The sequence below is a fragment of the Eumetopias jubatus genome, unplaced genomic scaffold, assembly GCF_037043125.1.
Source record: "Eumetopias jubatus isolate StellerSeaLion01/CBP00866 unplaced genomic scaffold, mEumJub1_p1.0 scaffold_14, whole genome shotgun sequence".
NCBI classification, from domain to species: Eukaryota; Metazoa; Chordata; class Mammalia; order Carnivora; family Otariidae; genus Eumetopias; species Eumetopias jubatus.
In genome coordinates, this window is record NW_028274820.1 from 2,650,608 (window position 1) to 2,674,590 (window position 23,983).

General features: G+C 50.1%; 1 protein-coding gene across 1 annotated transcript in view; it reads left to right on the forward strand.

The window, feature by feature from the left end:
* The window catches only part of ABCA13 (ATP binding cassette subfamily A member 13), a 315,259-nt gene that overhangs the window by 39,482 nt on the left and 251,794 nt on the right, over positions 1-23,983 (forward strand). The window contains exons 9-16 of the mRNA XM_088018679.1: positions 1,798-1,916; positions 6,121-6,284; positions 6,995-7,074; positions 7,746-7,867; positions 14,929-15,123; positions 17,457-17,621; positions 18,543-18,720; positions 21,919-22,058. Of these exons, the coding sequence (XP_087874805.1) occupies positions 1,798-1,916; positions 6,121-6,284; positions 6,995-7,074; positions 7,746-7,867; positions 14,929-15,123; positions 17,457-17,621; positions 18,543-18,720; positions 21,919-22,058 (1,163 nt within the window). The remainder of the gene's footprint in view (positions 1-1,797; positions 1,917-6,120; positions 6,285-6,994; positions 7,075-7,745; positions 7,868-14,928; positions 15,124-17,456; positions 17,622-18,542; positions 18,721-21,918; positions 22,059-23,983) is intronic.

Sequence of the window (23,983 nt, forward strand, 5' to 3'; positions counted from 1 at the left end):
CTGGTGGGAGGCAGGTGTCCTGAGGCAGAGCTCTGAAAGGCAAGGTCAGGAGAGGAGCCCCGGGCAGGGCAGGAGGTACAGGTGGCTTTGGGAAGCGGGGAGGAGCCTCAGGAATGAGCAGGGACAGGGACGGCCAGAGGCTGCACAAGGCTATGGGTAGCACACCAGCCTTTGGGCAGATTCCTATTATCAAGGCAAAACGAACAAATCTTTTAGAAATTGTGCAAAAAGAAAGAGAGTTTCATTCGAGCCCAAGTGAGGGCAGCTGCCCTGGATGCACAGTCTTCTTAAGGAAGAGAGGGCTCCCAGGACGGAACATGTGGTGTAGGTGTTAGAGGATTTGTGTCCCTTTAGTGCCCATGGTTCTTGGTCATGCCGCTTCGAAGAAGGAAGAGGTAGACCAGACCAAGTGTGGTGGACAGCAAAGCACAGTTTATTGAGCAAGAGTATAAAGCTCCCAGAGAGGGAGGTGGGGGGTCCGAGAGGGTTGCCCCCGGAGTTTCTAAGTTTAGGGGTTTTTATGAGCTCTTTTGCTGAACTTTCTTAAGCAATCGGGATGTGCTGAGTCATGCCAATCAGGGCTTTGGTCACGTATCTGTCTACCTATTAGGTTAATGTCCACGTGCTGATGGTCTTTTTTTGCTGATATCTGGGGGCTTAGGTCTTAACTGCCCCTTGCCCGTGATACTGACAAATGCTTTTGTGGTTAATTTTCTTATTTTAGGATGTTTTGCAGAAGTCATTTCTGCAAAGGCTGCAAAGGAGAATGTCAGTGTGGTCCTATCTAAGCTGCAAAATGGGATGTTAGAGCTGTTTTGTCTTAGCTGTCCTGACTCCGTATTTCCTTGGTGGGGACCTTGGTCCTGATTACCTAACTGTCCAACTCACTCCTAACACAGTTGTATGTTTTTTGTTACATCAGGAGTTCCAAGGCATCCTGAGGAAGGATATTCCAGAAAATTACAAACTCGATCTTAAGCTTTTAGTATGTGCAAGGTTGTGGGCTTTGGAGATATGGATACCTGGGGAGATGTTTACTCTTAACTTTAGTTTGAAATGTTTCTTTTCGGTTATTTGCTAAGGAAGCAGGTGTACACTGTGTGCTAGGGGCAGAAACAGAGCCCCCGCTTTGAAGTTTGGTGAAGTCCTTGGTGAAGTCATTCTGACCTTGGTAAAGGTTAAAGTGTAGCTTCCCTGGGAGTCCGAGAGCAGGGCTCACCAATGGGAAAAGTTGAGAATTTCCTTTGTCACTGTAACAATGTCCCTTTAGGAGGAGCCCCATGACTCAGAGATGAAGATGAATTGGGGGCTGGGCCAGGGAATCGAGAGCCATTGGAAGCCTTACGAGCAGGTGGAGAGGTGGGCTGTGAGGCGTGAGGTAGGGGACAGTGGGGGAGGGGGCCTCAAATTGACCATGTGAATAACTCACCCCTCAAACTGGGGCACTTTGGGGAATCCAAGAGTGCGTTATTCACAGCTACTCCAGGGCAGTTGGGGAACCAGGGCTGTTCTGGGCAAACTGGTGAATGGGGACCCTGCCCAAAGGGCTACGGAAAGACGGGCCAGTGTGGGGAGAGGGAGGGGCATTAATTTATGTACATTCAGTTACATCCAGAAAAAACCCGACGTCTGGAACCCAACAGCTTCCCCTTCATATTCTGAATATGCATTTTGATGATTTAAGAAATGTTTATGAATTTGTCATCCTTTTGGGTCTTTCAGAAATGACTTGGGGAGAGCGGCTCACCGGGGAGAGGATCGTTTGCTGATGACGTGTCTATGTGTTTACTCCCGCAGAAAACCCTTCCTTGACCAAGGACATGCTGTGTGCTGTTCTGAGCTGCAAACAAGGTGGGACGCGGAGTCTGATCTTACCTGCTCTCCAGGGGGCCGCCGTGGTGCATGACCACTACAAGGTTTGTCTTCCGCCTCATGTCCCTGAATGTCACCTTCATCCCCACTGGCCACACGAGGCAGTCTGCTCATGCCGAGCGTGCTGGCTCGGTCCCTACAACCACGCTCAGCCATGTCAGAGGCTAGCCTGCGGCCCTCCTCCCCTTGGCTTCTGCCTTGTGAGAGCGGGATGTTCCATTCTTGGGAACCCCACAAGCTGGCTCTTAAACCTCGACATCTTCGATAAGCAGATGATATGAACATATGTGACAATAAATTAGGTGAAAAACAGATGTTCATCAATTCCTAATTATTTTGCTGTGTGTTTTTTTTTAAATTATTTATTTATTTGAGAAAGAGAAAGAGAGGGAGAGCACGAGCAAGGGGGAGCAGCAGAGGGAGAGGGAGAAGCTGGCTTCCCGCCGAGCAGGGAGCCCAATGTGAGACTCGATCCTAGGACCCTGGGATCATGACCTGAGCTGAAGGCAGATGCTTAACCGCCCGAGCCCTCCAGGCGCCCCGTGTGTGTTTGACTGTTGTCTGTGCTCTTGAGATGGCTCACATCTCCTGCTCCTATATGGCGGGAGTACCTTACAGGAGTGCAGCGCTGTGCATCTCTAACTAATTCTGTGTTCAGGGAGGTCGTGATGGTGGCTTGAGCGAGGCCACGGTGACACCGTTTATACCATGGAAATTGGCAAATGCTACAAATAACGTATTTTTTCCCAGAGAGCCGGTTATTAAACATTCACCAGCCCACCGTGCGTTTTGACTAACGGCCCACGCGGTGGGCATCGAGAGCCAATAGCTGTAGGGGGACCAGCCTCGTGGCTCCCTTTTATGAACTTGGACGCGAGCCCAGGGAACGGCCACGTGGGGCCTTGAGCTGGAGCTGGGCCCGAGGTTGTGCCTTTCGCCTGTGGCCGGCTGCCTTCCCCTGGGAGCCAAGGCCACGGGGCCCACCGGCAGGCCAGACCTGCTGGGGAGGCATGGATGACAGCGACGTGAGTCCAGCAATGGACCGAGTGCCTTCCTTTCTCCAAGCGCCCGTTCTGGATATCTTTTATGGCTTTTGTGCTCCAGCAGAGTCACCTTCACACGTGTCCGTGGCAGGCTGGATTATCACAGCAAGCAGAGAGAAGGGTGCCGCGGAGGGAGGCTGGAGGTGCTCAGGCCAAGTCCCCCAGTATGGTGTGGGGCAAGAGCCGGGGGGGGCCTGCGTCAGGCTCGGGAGGACCGGTGATGTGCTCGGGAAGCAGGGTTGGGGGGTCCCTACAGAGATGACACCATGCGGACCATGGTGTCTTTCATACAGACGCTGATTTACGGAGACCATCCCAGTCTTATTTCCAGGTTGCACAGATTTCTGTCCCGTATTAAATGTGGATCCGTCAAAAACCCCCGACGGACGCCTTTTGAGTGCCGAGTGAGGTTTGCAATCATAAAGCAAGGCAAGCATCCCCAGCTTTCAAAGCTGCCTCGGAGATTGCCGTTATGGTTCCAATTTCTCTGTGACTAACAGCTCGGGCGGCCAACAGTTGGATCCGTTTGGATAGAGAGCAGGAGTTCCTGTCTTTGATGACAAAAATAGGAGTTGGCTTATCTCAGGATGCAAAGCCTCCAGGATGGGTCAAGGTTCGCAAGAGTGCGAGGCTTTTAGAAATATCAGTGTTCTCAGGCTCTGGGGTGTGAAGGGCCCAGTGCCCCCCAGAGGCGAGCCAAAGGCACCGTGCTATTTTTAGTTTTCCAGGATCTGACAAAACATTCTGACAGAGGGTTGCCTCAGTGCCAGTGAGGAGTCCCACCGGAAGGGAGCACGCCGGCTCTGAGTCCACTCGGTACCCTCAACTGTGGGAAACAGCAGTAAGGAGCTAAATGGAGATCAGAAAATAAAAATGCATCAAATTATCATGCAAAGTGCCCAGTGAGTCCAGACGTGGAGAATGTGGCTGGAACCCAGGTTGGCCTGGGGGCTTCCGACCCTCTCCCCAAATATAGCCCTTTGGACCCACCTGTGGACAGTATTGCCTCTGCAAAGCATGCTGGGTACACTTCCCTGACCTCTTGTAGGCAGGCCCAGACTTGTGCGCTTGGTGGCTTGACCCTGTCCCCAAAGTACAGCCTTGGATGTTGCACCCGACACATCTTGCACGGAGTGCAATGTGCCTGTGATGAAGGAAGCCAGAACTTTCTTTCCAGTGTCTTGCTGCTGGGGAGGGACATGCACTGTCCTTCTCTACTACCCCATATATTTCAAAATTATTGTGTCGCTAAATTTAAGAATAAGATCCATAGCAGGAATATTATAAATGAGTAGAATTCCATTTAATTGGCATATAATTACTGAATTCTGAACTAAAGTTTCTTTTCTACAAGGGCAGAGCCCCAGGGCAGTGGGTTTTATTCAACCTACGTTCTCAGAAGTGAGCTGTACCCCAAGTTCTGACCCAGATGCATCCGTGCACCTGTGTGCTGGGAAGAGGGGCCTCCACAGAGGAGGGAGGCTCTTGAGACAGGGCCTGGGCGTCCACCCACCTTGTGCAATGGCTGTCAGCTGGCATCCTCCGTGGGATGCAAGCCTGTGGGGGGCGAAGGGATGAATGAACGAATGAATGAATGAATGAACAACTCTGTAGGATTTCTGTTCACTCCCGTATTGATTGGGAGCTTCACCCCCATATTGATCGGGAAAATGTGAACTTGGAAAGGGACCCACAATCCTGGACGGGTTAGTGAGCGGGTGCCAGGTGTGTGGTGGTCTGCTGGCTGGTTGGGCTCCCCCGTGATGTGGTTCCGAGGTGCTGGTGGTGGCGTGAGTCCCGGTGCTCTGGTCCCGTGTGAGTGCTCCCCGTGAGTGCTCCCCGGTTACCCTGGCGACTCCCGGGCCCCCGGGCAGATCCTGCTCGGCTGTGTCAGGCGACTCCAGGGTTCGGGTACATTTCAGTATTCTTCCACGGTTAACCTTCCTTGGGAAATATAGCTCTTAGCTCTCTCCGGTCAGCGGAATGATAGACGGTTTTCCTTCGCAAGAGAAACTCATGGTGGTTTTGGGGGAAATATTTCCGCGTTGTGTTGAGCAGAAATACTACAAAAGTGTCGACTTACATTTGATCACTTTCTTCCCTTCACTGGCAGAAGCTGGGGCCACGACTCCAACATCAGGACGAGTCAGGGGATGTAAATAAAATATGACATAAATAAAATTCTGGCGATGTGACTCAGTTCTATGTGGCAGAATTTCTGTGTCCAGGGGAGGTATGGATTGGCACGTGTATCTGTAAACGTGCCTACGTGTGTGCCGCTTTTCCAGTTCTTTTAAATTTACATTACCTGCGTTTGTCATTTAATTTTGTATACGATAAATGTTTTGCATTTTTATAGGTATTTTATATAGGTATTATTCTAAAAATTTTTTTTGTGAAGTGATTGGTCTGTCTTTCATGAGGTTGGTTAATGCTCGAAAGAAGATGCTAAGACAGGGAGGCCTGGGCGGCTCCGTCGGTTAAGCGTCGGCCTTCGGCTCAGGTCATGATCTCAGGGTCCCGGGATCGAGTCCCGCATCGGGCTCCCTGCTCAGCGGGGAGTCTGCTTCTCCCTCTCCCTCTGCCTCTTCCCCCGCTCATGCTCTCTCTCAACTAAATAAAGAAAATATTAAAAAAAAAAGAGAGAGAGAGAATGCTAAGATAGGCAAGGACTCTTAGAAGCTGGCCTAGACTGGGGATTTCACTATGCCCCTCACCAAGAGGGAGACAGGGACCTTCAGGGCAGGGAAGACCCAGCTTTTACCCGCTTTATGTATGGACAGCCACATACGATTTCTTCTCAGGGGTGGGTTCTGTGGCTGGGAATTCTGCAAAGGCTCAGTTTTCAAACCAGGAATGAATGAACTCCTGGTAGCCAGCTGGACGGTGCTCGTTCTCTGGCAGACCTTGGATAGCACGCCACCCTGCCTGGACAGTCTGTAGCAATGCCAGGGCTAAGAGGCGGGATCCCCAGACGCCCAGCCAAGGGCTCCTTCCACTACTCTGCAAGGGGCAGGTGCAATCAGACCTCCTTGTATGTTCTCAGTCTCCAGCACTGTGTTTGCCCGGGTGAAGAAGGTGAGCAGAACGCTTGCATTGCACGGAGTCCTTGCGGTGGGGAGGGGCAAGCGTTTATCTGGAAGCCAGGCATGAGCTCTGACGAACAAGTGTGTGTGTTTCTAACTGGATCTCTGCTGTTTTCTAGGAAATACAAAAGATGTGGTCCTCACCCCTTCAGCTAAATTGTGAAGGTCTCCGCAGGAACCTTTCTAGCTCCTTGGAAAGCTTCAAGAGCAGCCTGGAGCACGCCACCGAGTGGGACTGTGAATGCCCGCCGCTGTTGGACTTGGCTCGGCAGCACGTGCGCACGTACGTATGCTCTTGGGCCCCCTGCCCGCCCCCGTGTTTTCCTTCATAAAGAAGATGTCTTGAGTTTCTAAATCTCGGTTTGTGAATCTCGGACCATATAGCAATAGCAAAGTTTTCCACGACTGTAAGTTTTTCAGTGGTGAAATATACGAGCGGCATTCGCGCTCAGGCTAGCTTTACGGATGATCAAGATGTGAGATCAAAGATCCGAGATTGTAATACGGTGTTCAATATGTTTTGTAAGAGCAGGCAAAGAGTCTTCAAACTGCCTTCTTATTGGATTAATTTTGTTGTGTCCTCCACGTGCAAACCAGCGGAAGGGGAGGTCGCATACTTTGTATTCTGCAAATGACTTATGCACAGAAAGAAGGGTCACTGACTCCTTGATATCCCAATTTCTCACGCGCTCCGTGATCTAGTCTATCCGTTCTTTCCACACTTATGAGGACCCACTTCTCACGCATCGTCATCCCCCTGACTCATCCTGCCAGGCAGGGGCTCCAAGGAAACAGTGCCAGAGTCGTGACAGTTGTGGGCATTCACGCTTAGAGGGCGTCAGGAGATGCAGTGTGTCTGATTATCTGAGGAACTTTCTGGAAATGTGATGTCATCCAGCTCATCTCCTGGGAACGGAGGCAGGATTATTCACTCCCGCCTTGTTACTGGTGTTTTATCTTGCCTAAATTCGCTTTAATTTTCTGCCATTTTAGGTTGGCCCCGAGCCTCGAGAAGACCTGGTTGTCTGGGAATCCCATGCTGGCCTTTCTTAGCAATCTCACAGTGACGGGCGGTAAGATGTGCTTCCTCCAGCTTTGCTCTATTACGAATGAAGTGTGCTTTCTCACACAAACATGTTAGTGAAGTAGAACGTACAAAGGGAAAATTGCGCTGTATGTGACAAAGTATTCAGAACTTGGCTGTTCTGATGTATTTGGGGTTAAGAAGGAAAGTTCTGGAATTCTGCCGACCAAAAAACCAGGAGCGGGGAGGAAGAGAAACTTTTGTGTCGTCCTGGCCCTGCCTCCCCAGACAAGCCATGAGGTGTCTGTAAGTCTCTGCTTTCCGTCCGCTCTATCTGTACAGTTCCTAGCACCAACAGGCCAGGTGCGGAGAGTTCTGGAAACTCCTTATGTGATCCTCCTCTTGGTTAAAATAAAGCGGGATAAGGAAATACGTGGAGAGAATGAGTTTTCTGCAGGAGCTGATCACTTCTCTAAGAAGAACATCTTTCTGGAGCAAATCCTAAAATACGCGAGTCTCAGAGAGAGTGGTCAAGTGAGCAGGAAAGCCCACACACCCTAGGTCTGTTTTATTTCGGTATGACTGATCTCGGCTCCACCCAGTGTTCATTACCGGCTGCATGATCCTTGCCAGGGTCCAGTATGGATTCGTGTTTTCACAGTCAATAATAGCTCGGACGTTTCTTATTACAAGATTTCCTTCCTTTTGATGGTTTTTCAGATGTAAAAGTCAAAGATTTGATGCAGAACGTCTCCAAGCTAACCCACGAGCTTCGCTCTTCCATCCACATCTCAGACGAGACTATCCACAGTATTCTAGAAGCCAACATCTCCCGTTCACAGGTGCGGAGCTTTGTCATCTCTGCCCCCCCAGCCCCCCAGCTGGCCCGGGCTAGCGTGGCGCTGTGGTCCCCTGTCCCCTGCCCCTCCCGTCCTGTGCTGAGGGGCTAGCCACGGGTGGGAAGGAAATGGGAGGGCAAGCCAGGAGCCAGAACCTTGGGATCTTTAATTTCCTAACATTGCCTTGTTGGGGTTAGAAAGGATAAAATTGGCAATGATACTGATTACAGTTATTCCCAGCCTTGATGCACAACACCCCCCAGGGGCCCCAGCTTCGTTAGGTAGGGGTTGCAGAATTCTCAAAAATATGCAAAAACTCAAACACGTAGAACGCTCTAAACGTCAGCTGTGCTTGCCTTTAAGTCGAGGATACCCGTGTGCTGACTGATATCGTGTGCAGAGGGGCTGGCTTATTGCGCAAGTTGTCGGGCAATGAGCTGTGTCCCCTCCTTGGAGGCCAGGGCACAGGGTCAGCGCGCACCGAGAGGAGGGCTGGTGCTGGGTGTGGTTTGTGCACAGAGGCGGGGATAATGAAGCCATGCCTCCCACAGCTGGTATCACCGGATCCTTAGCTCATGGTGAGATAGGCTTTCACGCATTTCCAGCTATCGTTTTACTTTCTGTACTGAGAACATTCCGGAAGCAGTAGCGGTGAAGATCGCACTCTAGGGGACTTTTTTCATTGACAATCAGCGGGGCCGCAATAGACATTTAATTTCATGCTGATTTTGGTTAGCTGGGTCCCCATACAAGCTCTGACAGGTACGTCAGTTACGGGCACACCTCGTTTTATCGTGCGTAGCGGACAGACCCTTAGAGATTTTAGGTTTGTGGTACCCTGCATCGAGCGAGTCTATCCGTGCCAGATTTTCAGTAGCATCTGCTCACATCGTGTCTCTGTTGCATTTTGGTAGTTCTTGCGATGTTTCAAACTTTTTCATTATTATTGTATTTGTTACGAAGACCTCTGAGCCGACGTTAGGATTCGCTGAAAGCTTGGATGGTGATTAGTGGTTTTGAGCAATAAAGTATTTTTTAGTCCAGAAATGTGCTTTTTAAGACATAATCAGCAGCTATTGTACACTTAATAGACTACAGTACAGAGCAAACATAAGTTTTACGTGCACTGGGAAACCAAAAAATTCGTTTGACTTTCATTATTGCGATACTTGCTCTATTGTAGCGGCCTGGGACCAAACTGCAGGATCCCTGAGGTGCGCGTATCATTCAGAATTCATCTGCGTTAAGAAAGACATCAGTTAGAAGTCAGGAACCCAGAATTCAAATTATAGTACCGCCAAGTTATTTATGGCGAGTCCCCCAGTATCTGTCTTCAAGGAAAAATCCCAGAGGTGGACACGCATGGGGGTGTCAGGCATGAAGGTGGGGTGCAGAGAACACCTCCCGTGTTGCCCTGTTTAAAAGCAGCGATTAGATTCGGTTTGAAATCTTCAGTTCCTGGAACTTGTAATGGGGGGCGGGGGGCAAAGTTTTATAATACTTGGGTTTAGGCTCAACAGTTAGATTTTTTTTAATTGAAGTGTAGCTGACATATAATACTAAATTAGTTCCAGATGTACAACATAGTAATTCACCAATTATATGTATCACGAGACGCTCTTTTCTTGTAACTGGAAGTTACATTTCGCCCATCTCTCCACCCACCTCGCCCTTGGCAAACGAACAAACAAGAGTAGACCACAAAAAAGAGAGAAACGGACATGATCGTCCGCTCTTGTGATGGCAGCTGCCCGAGGCGGCCAGCGGTCAGCAGGTGTCACTGGTGATCTATCCAGGGAAGGCTGTGCCCGCCAAGCATCTGGCCCCGGCTCCTTTGCGTTCCTGTGTCTTGCTCCGCCTCACTGACGATGTAAGCCATTGTGGTCGCCTAAATAGCTGGACCGGTAGGTAATAGGGAGGTGTATTGCAAGCTTGCATTTCTGCTCTTCAGCTAGATGATGAAGCTATTTGCTTTGCTCACTAAGCATATCCACGGACCCACCCGTGTCCACAGATCTTAGGAAAGGAATTCGCGTCTGGGGAGGGGACCGCACTGTGGGGTCTGGGTTTTTTTTCTGGACTGCCAGGCTGACAGCAACGCCGTGTTTTTGGTGGTAACCTCGATGTCTTCCTCCCTGGGCTTGTCTATCCTACTTTCAGTCAGTTTGCGAACTTGCCACATGAGATTCTCAGGTGGCGCACAGGGAATATGCAGTGGCACTAGAGCCCTGGACAGACTGCAAGAACCCGCATGCATGCATTCATTCAGTCACTGAAAACCTCCCTTTCCACTAGGTGTCCTTCCTCAAGTGCTAAGGGAGCGAACGTTCCAGAACCTTCGATGCAGCGGCACACAAATAAACACATGCTGTGCAGGGAAGATCACACGTGCAGGGGACACGTCCGCGGCGGGGACAGCGGTGGGAACAGGTGGTCACACTGGGGCTCAGGTGGCCATGCTGAGAACCCACGGGTGTGAAGAGCCGCGTGGGAGAGGCTCAGGCTTGGAGACTCGGGGCACAGGGTCAGAGGCAGGGAGGCCGGGAGGCCGGAGAGGAGGCTGATCCTGGGCCTCGGATCTGGCTCCGGAGAGCCTGCTGCAGGTGCCCACGGGAAGTTCCGCTGCCCTGCGGTGCTGTGTTCTTTACCACCACCAGCAGCGCCCGTTAAACCGAAATCACGGACGTGGTTGCGTGGGACCCTGGGGTCCGCCTCGCCTGCCTGTGTCCTGGGCTTCAGCCCCCCACAACCCGCTCTGTGAGGAACGCAGGTACTTTATGCTGCGGTGACCTGTTGTTGTCTTCAGATCAGCCATCGCTTCCTTCTTTGTATTCGGCCATGTTTTGATTCTTTTAAAATTAGCAACGAGGTCAGAGTCAGGACCCAGATAGACTGGGAGTCTGTCTCCTAGCCCTTTATTTTCTTCTCCAAACAACTGAGCACCTTAGGACGGCCTGGGAATTCGGACGCCATCCGTGGTCCTCAGTGGGTTTGTTCCTCCTGGGGGGTTCTTGCGGAGGAAGGTGGGGACGGGGCCCCAAGAGAGCTCTCATCTCTTCGGGGCGGCTCCTAGGAGGGAAGATATTCTCAGACTCTGTCTTACTTTGCTTGGGCAGAGGTGCTTGCACCTCTTGCTTGAGGCTTGTTCTGTGGGCATCATGAGCAGCTGACCGGTGCGGTTTGGGAGCAGAGAGATGCCCGATGGGGTTTTACCTAACACCTCGCATCCCATTTGTTGCAACACATGGAGTTTGTCTGCTGAAAAACTGCAACATGTAGTTCTTGGTGTAGCTCACGCTGGAGTAGACACCTGTCAAAATCTGCTTTTTCTTGCAACCCCCGCCCCCCACCCCGCCGCCCTCCCTTCCCCCCCAGAGAAAAAACAATAGTGTGTGAGTGGAGTTGAGGGTCTCTGGCCCACGAGGAGGATTCTGGCCAGGGGTCCCCTGGAAGACAAGGCCATCTGTGTGGGGCATCTTATCCTGGAGGCTGGGTTTCCTCCATTTCCCACAAGGGACCCCATCTCTGCTGCTTTGGGCTGGATTTCTGGTCCTTTTAATCCGGACACCTCAGCCCCTCTGCCACCTCTAAGTGCAGACACGTCCCTCGCTGCTGCCGACGGGGAGCATCTCTCCCTGCTTGCACTGATGTAAATAGTTTTGAACCTGGTTTATAGGATTTGTGCTGATCTCTGCCAAAGTCCCTTCTGCTAGTTGCAGTCAATAACTCTGAACTTCCGTGAGTCTTTAATCCTGGCTCTACTTTGCAAAGTGTCATTCGTCTCTCTCAGCCTTGCTCGTCCCAAAGGAGAGGAGCATACCGAGGGTGTGTCCATTCAAGTCATGAGTGCAGAGGGTTAGCCGTGGCCCCGACAGGGGCCACCACACCTGTTTAGCAGCTTGTCTCTTAAATCAGCCGCCGCACGTAACCTGGGGGCCTGGCAACGTCCTAGCCTAATAACTGTGCTGTCCAAAGAAGATAATTCTTCATTGATGGTGACTCTCCCAACATGCTTTGTGGCAATTGCCGCTTTGTCCAAGAGCTCCTGGATGACCCACGGTCAGGATTCATCCAGGCCCTGACTCTGTTGGGCGCTGCCGGTTCCTAGGGTCTGCTTTAAGAAATAAAGCTAAGGTTGGGGCGCCTGGGTGGCGCCTCGGTTAAGCATCCGACTCTTGATTTTGGCTCAGGTCATGGTCTCAGGGTCGTGAGTTCGAGCCCCGCGTCAGGCTCTGTGCTGGGTGTGGAGCCTGCTTAAGATTCCCTCCTCTTCTGCACCCCCCATCCCCCTAATCTCTCTAAAAAATAAAAGAAGAAAAAGAAATAAAACTAAGGTCGATTTCATTTTCTCCATGACTTCCTAAAACCTGTAGATAGTAGCCCCAATATCCTGTCTGGAGCCTGGAGAGGGGGAAATGTTCTGGAAGTGGAGACAGAGAGCCAGGTGGGAGTCGTGTTCTCCCCCCAGAACTGCAGCGAAGCCGGGGTCTGCCTCAGTGGGCGAGGGGGGCGGTGACCTCTGCCCCAGGGGCCAGGCTGCGGCTCGGTGCCGGGCAGAGGGTGGCTCGTGGACCTCAGACACAGGGAGAGCGAGGGTAAGGACCCAGCTGCCCTCAGCCTTCCTCTGGAGCCCTTCTGTCTGGTCTGCCGTCCCTCCCAATAGGTCCGAATAGCTTGCTCCTGCCCTCGATGCCGGCGCTTATCCTTGCTCGTAGCTCGTCATCGCATGAGCAGATCTGAGCCCAGCCGGACACTGGAGGCAGAGAGCCCCGCCGCCCCTCTCTGCCCATGGAGGGTGGAGTGTTTCCCCTCTGCTCATCTCACTGATTTTGCTGGCATCACTGTGACACGGCCGACTCGCTCTCCCCATTCCCAGTCCGTCTACATCACTGGTGGTGTTTCCTGCCTGGTCGTAATTAAGCAGGGAGCGGCCGTCCCTCTCCATGCTTCCCTGCACCCCTCATCGAAAACTGTCAGCCGGGCAGAGCCGAGGCCGTCCCCGAGGTGCGCCGGGCTCCCAGTGCGGGGACCTGCCCGTCCTGGATCCCAAACACGGATGTGTCGGAAAAAACATCAACACCTTGGCCTCCCCATTTCTGATAAGTGGCCGTATCAGCCTAAGCAAAGCCGTGGTTCACTTTGATGAGGACTCATACGTGGCCCCTCCAACCCAACAAAACGGAGTGTTATTTCTGTTTCTTTACTCCTGCTTCAGGTGCCTTCCACGTAGGAAAAATGGACACAGTGAGATTTAGGAAGATAAAGAGTAAGGTTTAGAAGACACAGAGGAGTGGATGCAGATATGCTCAGGGCGTTGCTCACTGCAGCATGGCCGGAGTTTCTGGATGATGGGCACGGGACCCCCGCATTTGGTTTAAATAGATGTACAGAAGTTTTTAAGACATATTTTTGTCCTGGGACAAATTCTAGGAGTTGTATTGACTGTGACCCTCCCTGAGGGCCGCCGGGTGATGCTCTAGATGGTAGCTAAGACCAGGCTCCAGGGCAAACACGGATGGGCTGTCATTGGCCGGTTCTGGTCGATCCTCACTCGAAGGCCGGGGGGAAGTCTCTGGGGTTGTGGGCTTGGATGGATCCCATTTTCAAGGAAAATTTCATATAGAAGCCCACGTTATGGAAGTGATCAAAGACAGGCTGCCCCAGTCAAAGCAAATGTTGGATGTCCATACTCCACCCATCACGCCCCCTCTCTGCATGTGCCCTACCCCACCCCCAAGGCGACTACTCTTCACCCCCAGGAGAGCACATTTGAAAACAGCGGCATTGAGGAAATCTTTCTCAAGTTGTGTTTGTACCATACATGTCCCATACGGAAAAGTACTCTTTGGTTAACTTAAGGTGTGAAAACACTCAATCAAAGATTCAAAATGTACATCGGTGTTAGCATCCTAGCCATTTGTGATGGTTAATTTTCTATGTCAAGTTGGTTGGGCCATGGCACCCAGGTATTTGGTCAAACACCAGTCTCACTGTTGCCGTGAAGGTATTTTTTAGATGAGATTAACATTCACATCAGTGGACGCTTGAGTAAAGACCATGATGTGGGTGGGCCTCGTCCAATCAGTTGAAGGCTGTGATCGAAAAGACTTTAGGTCCCCAGGGGAGGAGGGAATTCTGCCTCCAGACTCCAACTGGAACTCATCCCTGGGTCTCCAGCTTCTTGGCCCACCCTGCGGATTTTGGACTTGCACCTCCACAATGACTCGAGCCAGTTCCGTAAAATACCCGTAAACACATAAACACATAAATGCGCATCTTATGGGCTCTGACTGATAAACACGATTGATGCCATCTTCTATTTCTTAATGATTTTCCTGGGCTCTTTCTGGTATTATAGGAAGGCATCTGATGAGTTCTGCCTGCTCGTGAGACTCCTAATAAATGAACAGTAGCTTTGGTTCACAAAGGGTCTTGCTTGGTCTGAATGGTTCACACTAATCATACGCATCACAGTATACATAGAAATGGGAAGTCCGTTTTTGAAATTTTGCTTTATGCCCTGTCCTATCGTGAAGGTCGTTAGCTGAAAGCCATACGCAAACGGAGACGTGCTCAGAACCCCTCCCTGTGGCGCACGCGGCAATACCAGATGTCCTCATCCCTCCTCTGAGGGGATACGCTTTTTCTTTTCAAAAACCATTTTTGGAGAGCTGGTTTTCATTTTGAAAATGGACGAGGAAGAGAATAGTTTCACACCGACAGCTGAAAAACAAAGGTTGAGACCTTGTGTCGGGGGAAGAGTCAAAGGCTGTGGGGGCCCCTCGGGGTCGACGAGGGTGGAGGGTCCTGAGGTCCTGCCTCCTGCATCGTCAGAAAGGGCAGATCGCTTCAAAACTGGAGAATTATGTGCACATTTTAGAGGCGTTTCCACTCGGATGTTTGGAAGAGCACAGAGGTTTGGATTCCGTGTGTTTGTGTGGGTAAATCCTCAGCCCTTTGGGAGAATGGGCTTTCGGGGGGGGGGGGTCCTCGCTGAGGAAGGGCTGTGCTGGGCGCTGCCAGTGCCAGCTGGACTCACCTCTGACCCTCCCGCTCCGACGCAGGTGCTCTTGAGTACCCTCCTGGTGGCCCAGGCTGGAAGGTGTGATGCAGACGTTCTCCGCCTGCTGGTGGCACTTCCTGAGGACCGGAAGTCTTGGTTTGCAGCCAAGGAACTGTGTGGCCTGCCCGGGCCCCACGTGTATTCTCTGATCGTGTCCATGACTCAGAACCTGAATCTACGCAATGTCATTTACAAAGTAAGGGGGTGACCGTGGGGGGTGGCCTGACTTGGGCCTCGTGACGTCCGCAGAGGGGCGGCAGGGGGGGCCCTGCAGACCCCAGCGGCCTCGGCCAGTCTCCATGTCTCGTGTGCGCTGACTCTGGGGTGGGGCTCGGAATCGGGGTGCTCAGGAGACCATCCGGGGCATCCCTGGGGTCAGGCCCCTGGGGACACTTGGCACAGCGTTGGCAGCCCTCAGTGTGGTCAGCACAGGAGGACCCACCAGGAAAAGCCCTCCTCACCTCGGTGCCAGGTTCCCCTCCTCCTTAAGGACCCTTCCTGCGGTACATCTGGGGAAGCTGGGTTCCTCGGGCCAGGCCCGTGCCCTGCTCTGAGTCGGGAGCTGCTCCCACCCCTCCTTGGTCCTGGCCTTCTCTGCCCCATCATGTCCTGAGACCCACAGCCTCTGTCCTGTGAGGGTTACATGCCCGCCTCTGCCAGAGCCTGTCCAGGAGAAGGTGTGCCGACGGGAAGGAACACGGGGCGGGCCCTGGTCACCTTGGGAACCAGCTTGTAACCTGCCCCACACACTCCTGCACACAGTGGGGTGAGGGTGAGGAGGGTCTGAGAAACCCAAAGATGACAACGTGTGCGGGAGAGAGTTGACAGTGGACGGTGAGCACGGCTGACCCGGGGACACCCCCGATTACCCCTCCACCGACCGCCCGTGTGGACGGTGAGCACGGCTGACCCGGGGACACCCCCGATTACCCCTCCACCGACCGCCCGTGTGGACGGTGAGCACGGCTGACCCGGGGACACCCCCGATTACCCCTCCACTGACTGCCCTCTGGGCTCTACCTCTTCTAGAAGTTCATTGTCTTCTGTCCTCCACTGTTCGAGTCTTACTTATGCTTCCAGAAACTTAGCCCTACCCTTAGGGACTGGTCTTGTTCCCTGTTTCTCCCCAGGGATGGATTTGGCAACATCTGGGCTAATCAGAGATGCCACAGGTGTTGTCAATCTGGCAAGGGCGCTTTGGGCGCTTCCAACCTGGGAGAAGAGCTTTGGGGTCAGGAAAAGGGGAGGTTTGCCATCCCAACCCTCTTTCCTTTGTGGTCTCCCTCCCGTGGGGAAGTATTGGGTTACACACACGCACACACATTCTGAGGACAAGTACTAACTTTCAGATCAAGTACCCCCTCCAAATTCACCGTGCACCACCTGAGACACAGATGCAGCCCGATGGCGAGCCAGGGTTTCAGTGCCGTTCTGTTATGCACACAGAAGCCACCCATGTGAAATTTGTGCTTCCAAATAAGTCTCTGCGGAGGGGCATGAGGATGGGGTGTGGGTTCGATGAGAAAGGCGAGCAGAGAAAGAGGTGGAGCCCACACCCGTGTCTGGTGGCCGAGTGTTGGGCCACTGACCCCGGAAGGACATCATTATTAGCAGAGCCCGGCCAGAAAGGAGAGAGCTATGATCTCGGGCCTGCAGGTCAGCTGCAGAACCAGCAGCTCAGGGGCAGGTGCAGAATGCGAATGACCAAGAATAAGAAGTTGGGACAGTCAGGGCCTCAGCCTGAAAATTCAGTGCACAAGTGAACCCAGGAGGGGGACGCTAGCCGTGATTCCTCCCTTCTTGTGGGAAGAGGCAGCGTCGGCTCATTTATCCATTTATCCAGCAAACTCTGAGCCATAATACCACCCATGCTGTCCTGCCCCCTGTGGCTACGGAAGTGATGGGGCAGGCACACATCCCCGCCCACGTGGAATCTGCATCCCAGAACAGAGCGGAAAATGATAAGTGAAAATACTTAGCGGGCCAGGGTAATAGCACACACAGGTTTCAAAGGGCGCGGCTGCTTCTACAGTCCTGGGTTAGATGCCCGGCCCTGTCCTTCTAACTGTGAGACTCCTGGACGTCCTTGGGTCTCCGAGCCCCTGTCCGCTCGTCCACAGAATGAGCATGCCTAGCACAACCCGGAGGGGTGAGGAGGCCAAGTAGAAATGGTTCACAGCGGTTAAGTGGGACTTGTTTCCCATGTAAGTATTGTTCTATTTTGACCTCTTAAATGCCCACTTTAGGCACCTCCAACATAAAGAGAAATACTGTGAAAATGATTTGAATTTTAACAACAGATTGCATCCATCCCTGGCTTACATTTGAACGGTGTGGGTGCAGTTGTGTGCCAAAACGCTGAGCGAGGCGTGCCCTAATAAAGAGGACTTTTATATGGCACAGTGAAGTCGTCTCCCTAGTTCTAGAAAGAAGACAGTCAAATAACCAGGTTTTCACTGCTCAAGCAATCCTCATGAGAGTCAAAGTCCGATGTTGGTTATTTCTCGTGTTGTGTTTTTTTCCTTCGAGACTCTGATGCCTTCAGAAGCCCACAGTGCACTCGGCTCCTTGTTGGAGGTGGTCTCCAGACTCAGCCACCTGCTTGCCAAAGCCGGCCACGTTCTGGAATACCTCTCCGAATTTCTTCAGGCGTATAAGATCACTGCCTTGCTAGACACGCCCGACTTCCAACAGGTACGTGTTTGCTCTTGGCCCCCCGGGGAAAAATTCAGATTTGCTGTGTCTTTGTCTTTGCCGCTTTTGCTTGTGTATCTCTTTCTTCCAGCATCTAAATTCTGCATGTGGGAACAAAATATAGGAATAGGAGTACCTTCTGTGGCTCTGGAGACATAAGAACCAGGGAACGGGGACTTCTTTGAGCCACACGCACGCACGTGGTGGTTGGGGATAGCTCACACGTCGTCTGTGAAGTCAGAAATCACTAAACCGAATATTAGCACAAATGAGATTCCAAGGGCCTGTTTAACTTAATTCCGAGAGTAAATTGCTTTCAAAAACCTTCAGACGTTTATTTACATATAAATAATTGGCTTACAAATTACAGATTATTTGCTGCACATACAAACACAAACTTGAATGCAGTCAGCGTCGTGATGCTACCTTTTGCTTGGACGCCGTCTGCCAGGAGGGGCTGTGTGGGGAGAGCAGATGTGTGGGAGACACACAGAGGCCGAGGTGCAGGCTTGGGGCGGTGGACGGCAAGGTGCTCAGCAGCCTCGGGCAGGACAGAGCTCTGCTCGTGAGCTGAGGCATGATGCAGACACCTGTCAAGTGTCTGGGTAACTTGGCAGTAGAAATGCACATGAAGGCCATTAGTTAGTCGGAGTGAGTGATATTTTATGGATCGATCACTTAGCACCAGACGGAAGAGGATTTGCTGGTGCGCGTGCATGTGACATTTGTCTCCGTGATGGGTTTATAGGCCAGGGAAAATCACCGCATGATCTGCAGAGTGTTTCGAGGTCAGAGACGTCCGAAGCAGAGATTGCGTGCTTGGACTTGTTGAACATCTCTTATGTTGAGTTGGAGAACGGGCTTCCTTTCAGGAGTCTCCGTCACTTGTTGAAATGCTGCTTATTTTCCTCATGTTCTCAGGCTCTGCAACATGGGCAGGCCAGAAGTTCAGCGTTCGGTTCTTTCCAGTTCGTGATGAAGAAGGTTTGCAAGGAGCAAGCGCCATTCTTCAGCGGCTCTAACTCGTTCTTTAGCTTGCCCAGAGTTAACGAGCTCCTGGGAGGGGACAAAGAAAAATTCAACATTCCTGAAGATTCAAGTAAGATGACAGTAATTAGCGTTCGTTGAGATTGGTTTGCGTCTCAGCCATTAGCCCTGCTCTGTATGGAATATTCTGTGTGAAGGTGGGCACACACCGGCTGACAATTGTCTCCGGCTTGTTAGCTTTACCCCTCGCTTTCACTAAGGCTGCCAGACACTGCCCTGGCAGGTGGCTTTGGAAGCCCCTGGTGCCCGCGGGCACAGGCTCATTCTCTCTCTGCGTTGCTGGGGAAGTGATACCAGTATTCTTTCCGTGTCATGGATGAGACCGCCGTGATCAGAGATGATATCATGTGGCCAAAGAGGCATAACTGGTTGGGGGGGGTGGGGGATGCTGAACTGATCAAACCCTAAACCCTCAACTGCCTTTCTAATTAGAATGGATCCACCTAAAGTGGGGCCAGGAAGTCCCTTATCAATCCATGGTCCTTTGCCACTGAGCTTCATAGAAGGCAGATTTGGAGGAGGTTACATACATTTCTCCTTGTTGTAGGGCATAGCTGGTTTGCAGGGGCCAACATGGTGGTGCTGGTCTCTGTGCCCAGACCCCTCACCAGTACAGGTCAGCCAGGGGTCCGAAACAGACCGGGCTTCGGGGGGGGGGGGGGTCTGACTCTGAGGCTTCCAGTCTTTTTTTTTTTTAAATAATTTTTTGTTGTTATGTTAATCACCATACATTACATCATTAGTTTTTGATGTAGTGTTCCATGATTCATTGTTTGTGCATAACACCCAGTGCTCCATGCAGAACATGCCCTCTTTAATACCCATCACCAGGCTAACCCAACCCCCCACCCCCCTCCCCTCTAGAACCCTCAGTTTGTTTTTGGCTTCCAGTCTTTTTAAAAGGTTTACCTGTTTGCTCAGCCAGGCTAATCTTCTTTTCGATGAATTCATCAACTCAGCTGATTGGGGACCTTATTTACATCTTCAGAATTCCTTCACCGTGCCTGTGTACCTACCCAGGTGCATGGCATCTGTCATATTCACGGGTTCTGTCTGCAAGTCAAGGTTTGAAGTTCATCCAGGGGCCGTGTTAGGATTCTGCCTACCACCTGCCTACCAAGTATACATATGAAATATATATTATCAGTTATAAATTATGTATTATATATTTAAAAATTTATTTAATATAAAAAATAGACATTTAAATCTGTGTTTACATATGGCATGTCCGGGACGGACAGAGTGTTGGTGGGACTGGGGAGGAGGAGGAGAGTGGTGGTTTGCAGAGCTGGAGGGTGTAGGATATGAAGCCACATAGCAAAGACCTCCCAGCCAGAGACAGTGTGTCAGTGGGCTCATCAGCTAATGGGTGATTTGGACAGCTGCCAAGCATAACATAATTTGGCAGTATAAAAACATGTTAATGTTATTAATATTTGATAATTTGTGTTTTCTACTTCTCTAATTCTCATTTTTTCTTTTTTTCTTGCATTTGGGTTTCTTGAGGATTTTTTTATTGTTATGTTAATCACCATACAGTACATCATTAGTTTTTGATACAGTGTTCCATGATTCATTGTTTGTGCACAACACCCAGTGCTCCACGCAGAACGTGCCCTCCTTAATACCCATCACCAGGCTAACCCATCCCCCCCACCCCCCTCCCCTCTAGAACCCTCAGTTTGTTTCTCAGAGTCCATCGTCTCTCATGGTTCATCTTCCCCTCTGATTTCCCCCCCTTCATTCTTCCTCTTGAGGATTTTTTATTTGCTCATCAAATATAATCATCTAATCATCCATCCATTCCTCCACCCATCCACTGATCCATCCATCCATCCATCCATCCACCCACTCAACCATTCATCCATCCGGTCATTCAGCTACCATGGAAGACCAGTCTTTCTTGGTCCTTTCATACATTGTATTTCAAATGATTGTCACACTAATCATAGACAATATTAGTACCCTCTTTTTCCACATGACATACTGGAAGCTCAGAGAAGGTTAAGTGACTTACCCAAGTTCACACAGCTCTCAAGTGGCAGATGTCAGGATTCCTGGTTTCAGATTTCTTGCTGTGTACATATATATGGTTTTGTCTTTTCTGAAATGAAAATTGTTACTGTTTAAATTATGCTTATAAAGTGTAACTTTAAAAAATATCAGTAAGAGCAATCTTTATAAATGACAGTTTAAAAACTTATTATGTAGTCATGCTCTTAATTTATATCTCAGGGAATTCCTCCTATCAATTTTATTGTACTTGTTGAATAAAAAGAACTGGTTGTTCCTTTTCAAACAGAATTTGGGAAGATGTAATGAATAGTGGAAATAATCACAACAGCACTATTCATACCTTGGGTGTCAGGAATCATGATATCAAAACTAAGATATTTCCATTTTAAATGTCCGCTTCAGGGGTAAAAGAACAAGTTGAAGTATTCATCACTAGCTTAAAACCTTATAATGTTTTGGAGTCCCTGGGTGGCTCAATCAGTTGAGTGTCCGACTCTTGATCTCAACCCAGGTTTTGATCTCAAGGTTGTGAGTTCAAGCCCCATGTTGGGCTCTATGCTGGGCATGGGGCTACTTAAAAAACAAAAAACAAAGACAAACCTTATAGTATTTGGTTACTACTAATCCTTATGGTGGTACCTATTTGATTAGACAGGTCAGTTGAGTAAACTTTTGATTGAAACCAGTTAGCACACAGCAATGTTGATCCCCCACCTTGAGGGATCAAGTGTTTGAGTGAAAACAAGGCGCTTTAATATATCAAAAGCAGTAAGGTCAACATGGCTGTGTAGGTGCAGGGAAAAAAATTCAGCAGCAATATATAAAGCTAATTTCATAGGAAAAGCCTAATTCTGTTCCCAATCCTGTAAGGTGTTGATGATTTTCTACATTAAAGATCAGATGCATTTCTTTCTATTACTATTTGCAGGTGTCTTTGTCATCAATTAGTGCTCTTATTGATGACTTAGTTTGAATATGTGAAGGTCCTGCTTTCCTTTCTTTCCAATTACCGAAACAAACACAGTATCTCGAAATTTCTTACAAGGCGAGAACTGCTAAGGACAGCAACAAGAAAAATTATTCTCGAATTTACTGCCCAATTTTAGTTGTGGCATGAAAAATGCATCCATATCACCCATTGGAAAGTGAGGCGTCATGGATATATAGATGCGTGTCACTATTAGCCTGTGCATCCCGTATTGTAAGTAATTTCTTTTTCTTCTAATTGTGATAGCACCGTTTTGCTTGAACCTCTATCAAGAAATTCTGCAGTCTCCAAATGGCGCTTTGGTGTGGTCCTTCCTAAAACCTATATTACACGGAAAAATACTGTACACACCAAATACCCCAGAAATTAATGAGGTCATTCAAAAGGTAAGTCTGGGGGCGCCTGGGTGGCTCAGTTGGTGAAGCGTCTGAGTCTTGGTTTGGCTCAGGTTACGATCTCAGGGTGGTGATATCGAGCCCTACGTCAGGCTCCATGTTCAGCGGGGAGTCTGCTTGAGATTCTTTCTCCCTCTCCCTCTCTAAAATAAATAAATTAATAAAAAAAAAGTTAAGTCTGAATGAATGAGAATCTTATCGACCATACAAGCAGAGCATCAGGAAAGGGTCTTTAAAGATACGCAGCATTGTATAGATTGGAATGCATGAAGTTTTCGTGTGTTGACGATGGTTCATCTTGGCCTCTTCTGGCTCCTTGTTCTCCGGGTCGCTGTCCTAGAGGACACGTTGGGGCAGGAGGTATTATTTGGAGGAGCCCATGCCGTGAGGACAATTAGACAGAAAGGCAGGCTGTTCCCTGTGGTCCCAGGAGAAGGTGGAGGACAAAGGCTCGTCGGTTTTGCTTGGTGCATCTGGCAGTTAAGGACGAGTCAGACCAGACGTGTTTGTAGGTGCCACCGGGGCCTGGTGAGTGACGTTTCCAGTTCGATTGTGAGGCTTTGTCAGCCTCACTCTGTGGAGGAGGAGCTCAGGTGGCGGCGGAATCAGCTTCCCTGGGAGCAATCCAGACATCATGAGGTTCTGCTTGGTTTCCCTTCTGGACCTTTGGTAATGTCCCGCACCCATGCACTATCAGACTTGCAATTCTTCATATTTGTGCTTTCTTTTGAAAGGATGGTGCTGTATTTTGTGTTTCGTTTTCGTGTCTGGCGGTGGCTTGTAAGGAAGCCTGCAGGCTCCTTTTGGGGGCTTCACAGACGACAGACATGTGGATGATCTGATCTGACTGTCCTGCCCAGAAGAGGAGACACCAAGTTCTCCCAATGATCCACTTTCAAGCTTCAAATACTACTAACTTAGAAGCGGAAAAGTTAGCGTCAGCATGTGGTCACATGAGCAGTGGTGTTAGTTTTGGTCCATCTGTCTTTTGCACACCCCCGGGGTCGTCCTGTGGGGCCACAACAGAGGGCAACCTGGGGCTCTGTTCCCCCCGTGACAGCTCAGGGGCTGCAAGGACCCCCCTGCGTTCTGAATGTTGTCAATAACTTCTGTTTTTGTCTTGAAAATATTACTTTGCAGGGGTAGTTACTGAAATTCTTACTCTCACAGTGAAATGGTATTAATCTAGATAAACACCAGGAGTTAGTCTCTCCAGAGAGACACTTGTAACAGGCCTGGGGCAACGCCAGAGTTATTGCGGATTCCTTTCCTGGTTAAGCTTTCAAGGGTTGTGGGTCTTTTTTTTTTTTTTAATTTTTTATTGTTATGTTAATCACCATACATTACATCATTAGTTCTTGATGTAGTGTTCCATGATTCATTGTTTGTGCATAACACCCAGTGCTCCACACAGAACATGCCCTCTTTAATACCCGTCACCAGGCTAACCCATCCCCCTACCCCCCTCCCCTCTAGAGCCCTCAGTTTGTTTTTCAGAGTCCATCGTCTCTCATGGTTCGTCTCCCCCTCCGACTAACTCCCCTTCATTCTTCCCCTCCTGCTATCTTCTTTTTCTTTTTTTTTTCTTAACATATCTTGCATTATTTGTTTCAGAAGTACAGATCTGTGATGCAACAGTCTTGCACAATTCACAGCGCTCACCGTAGCACATACCCTCCCCAATGTCTATCACCCAGCCACCCCATTTCCTCCCACCCCCCACCACTCAGCAAAACTCAGATTGTTTCCGGAGATTAAGAATTCCTCATATCAGTGAGGTCATATGATACACGTCTTTCTCTGATTGACTTATTTCACTCAGCATAACACCCTTCAGTTCCATCCATGTTGTTGCAAATGGCAAGATCTCATTCCTTTTGATGGCTGCATAATATTCCATTGTGTATATATACCAC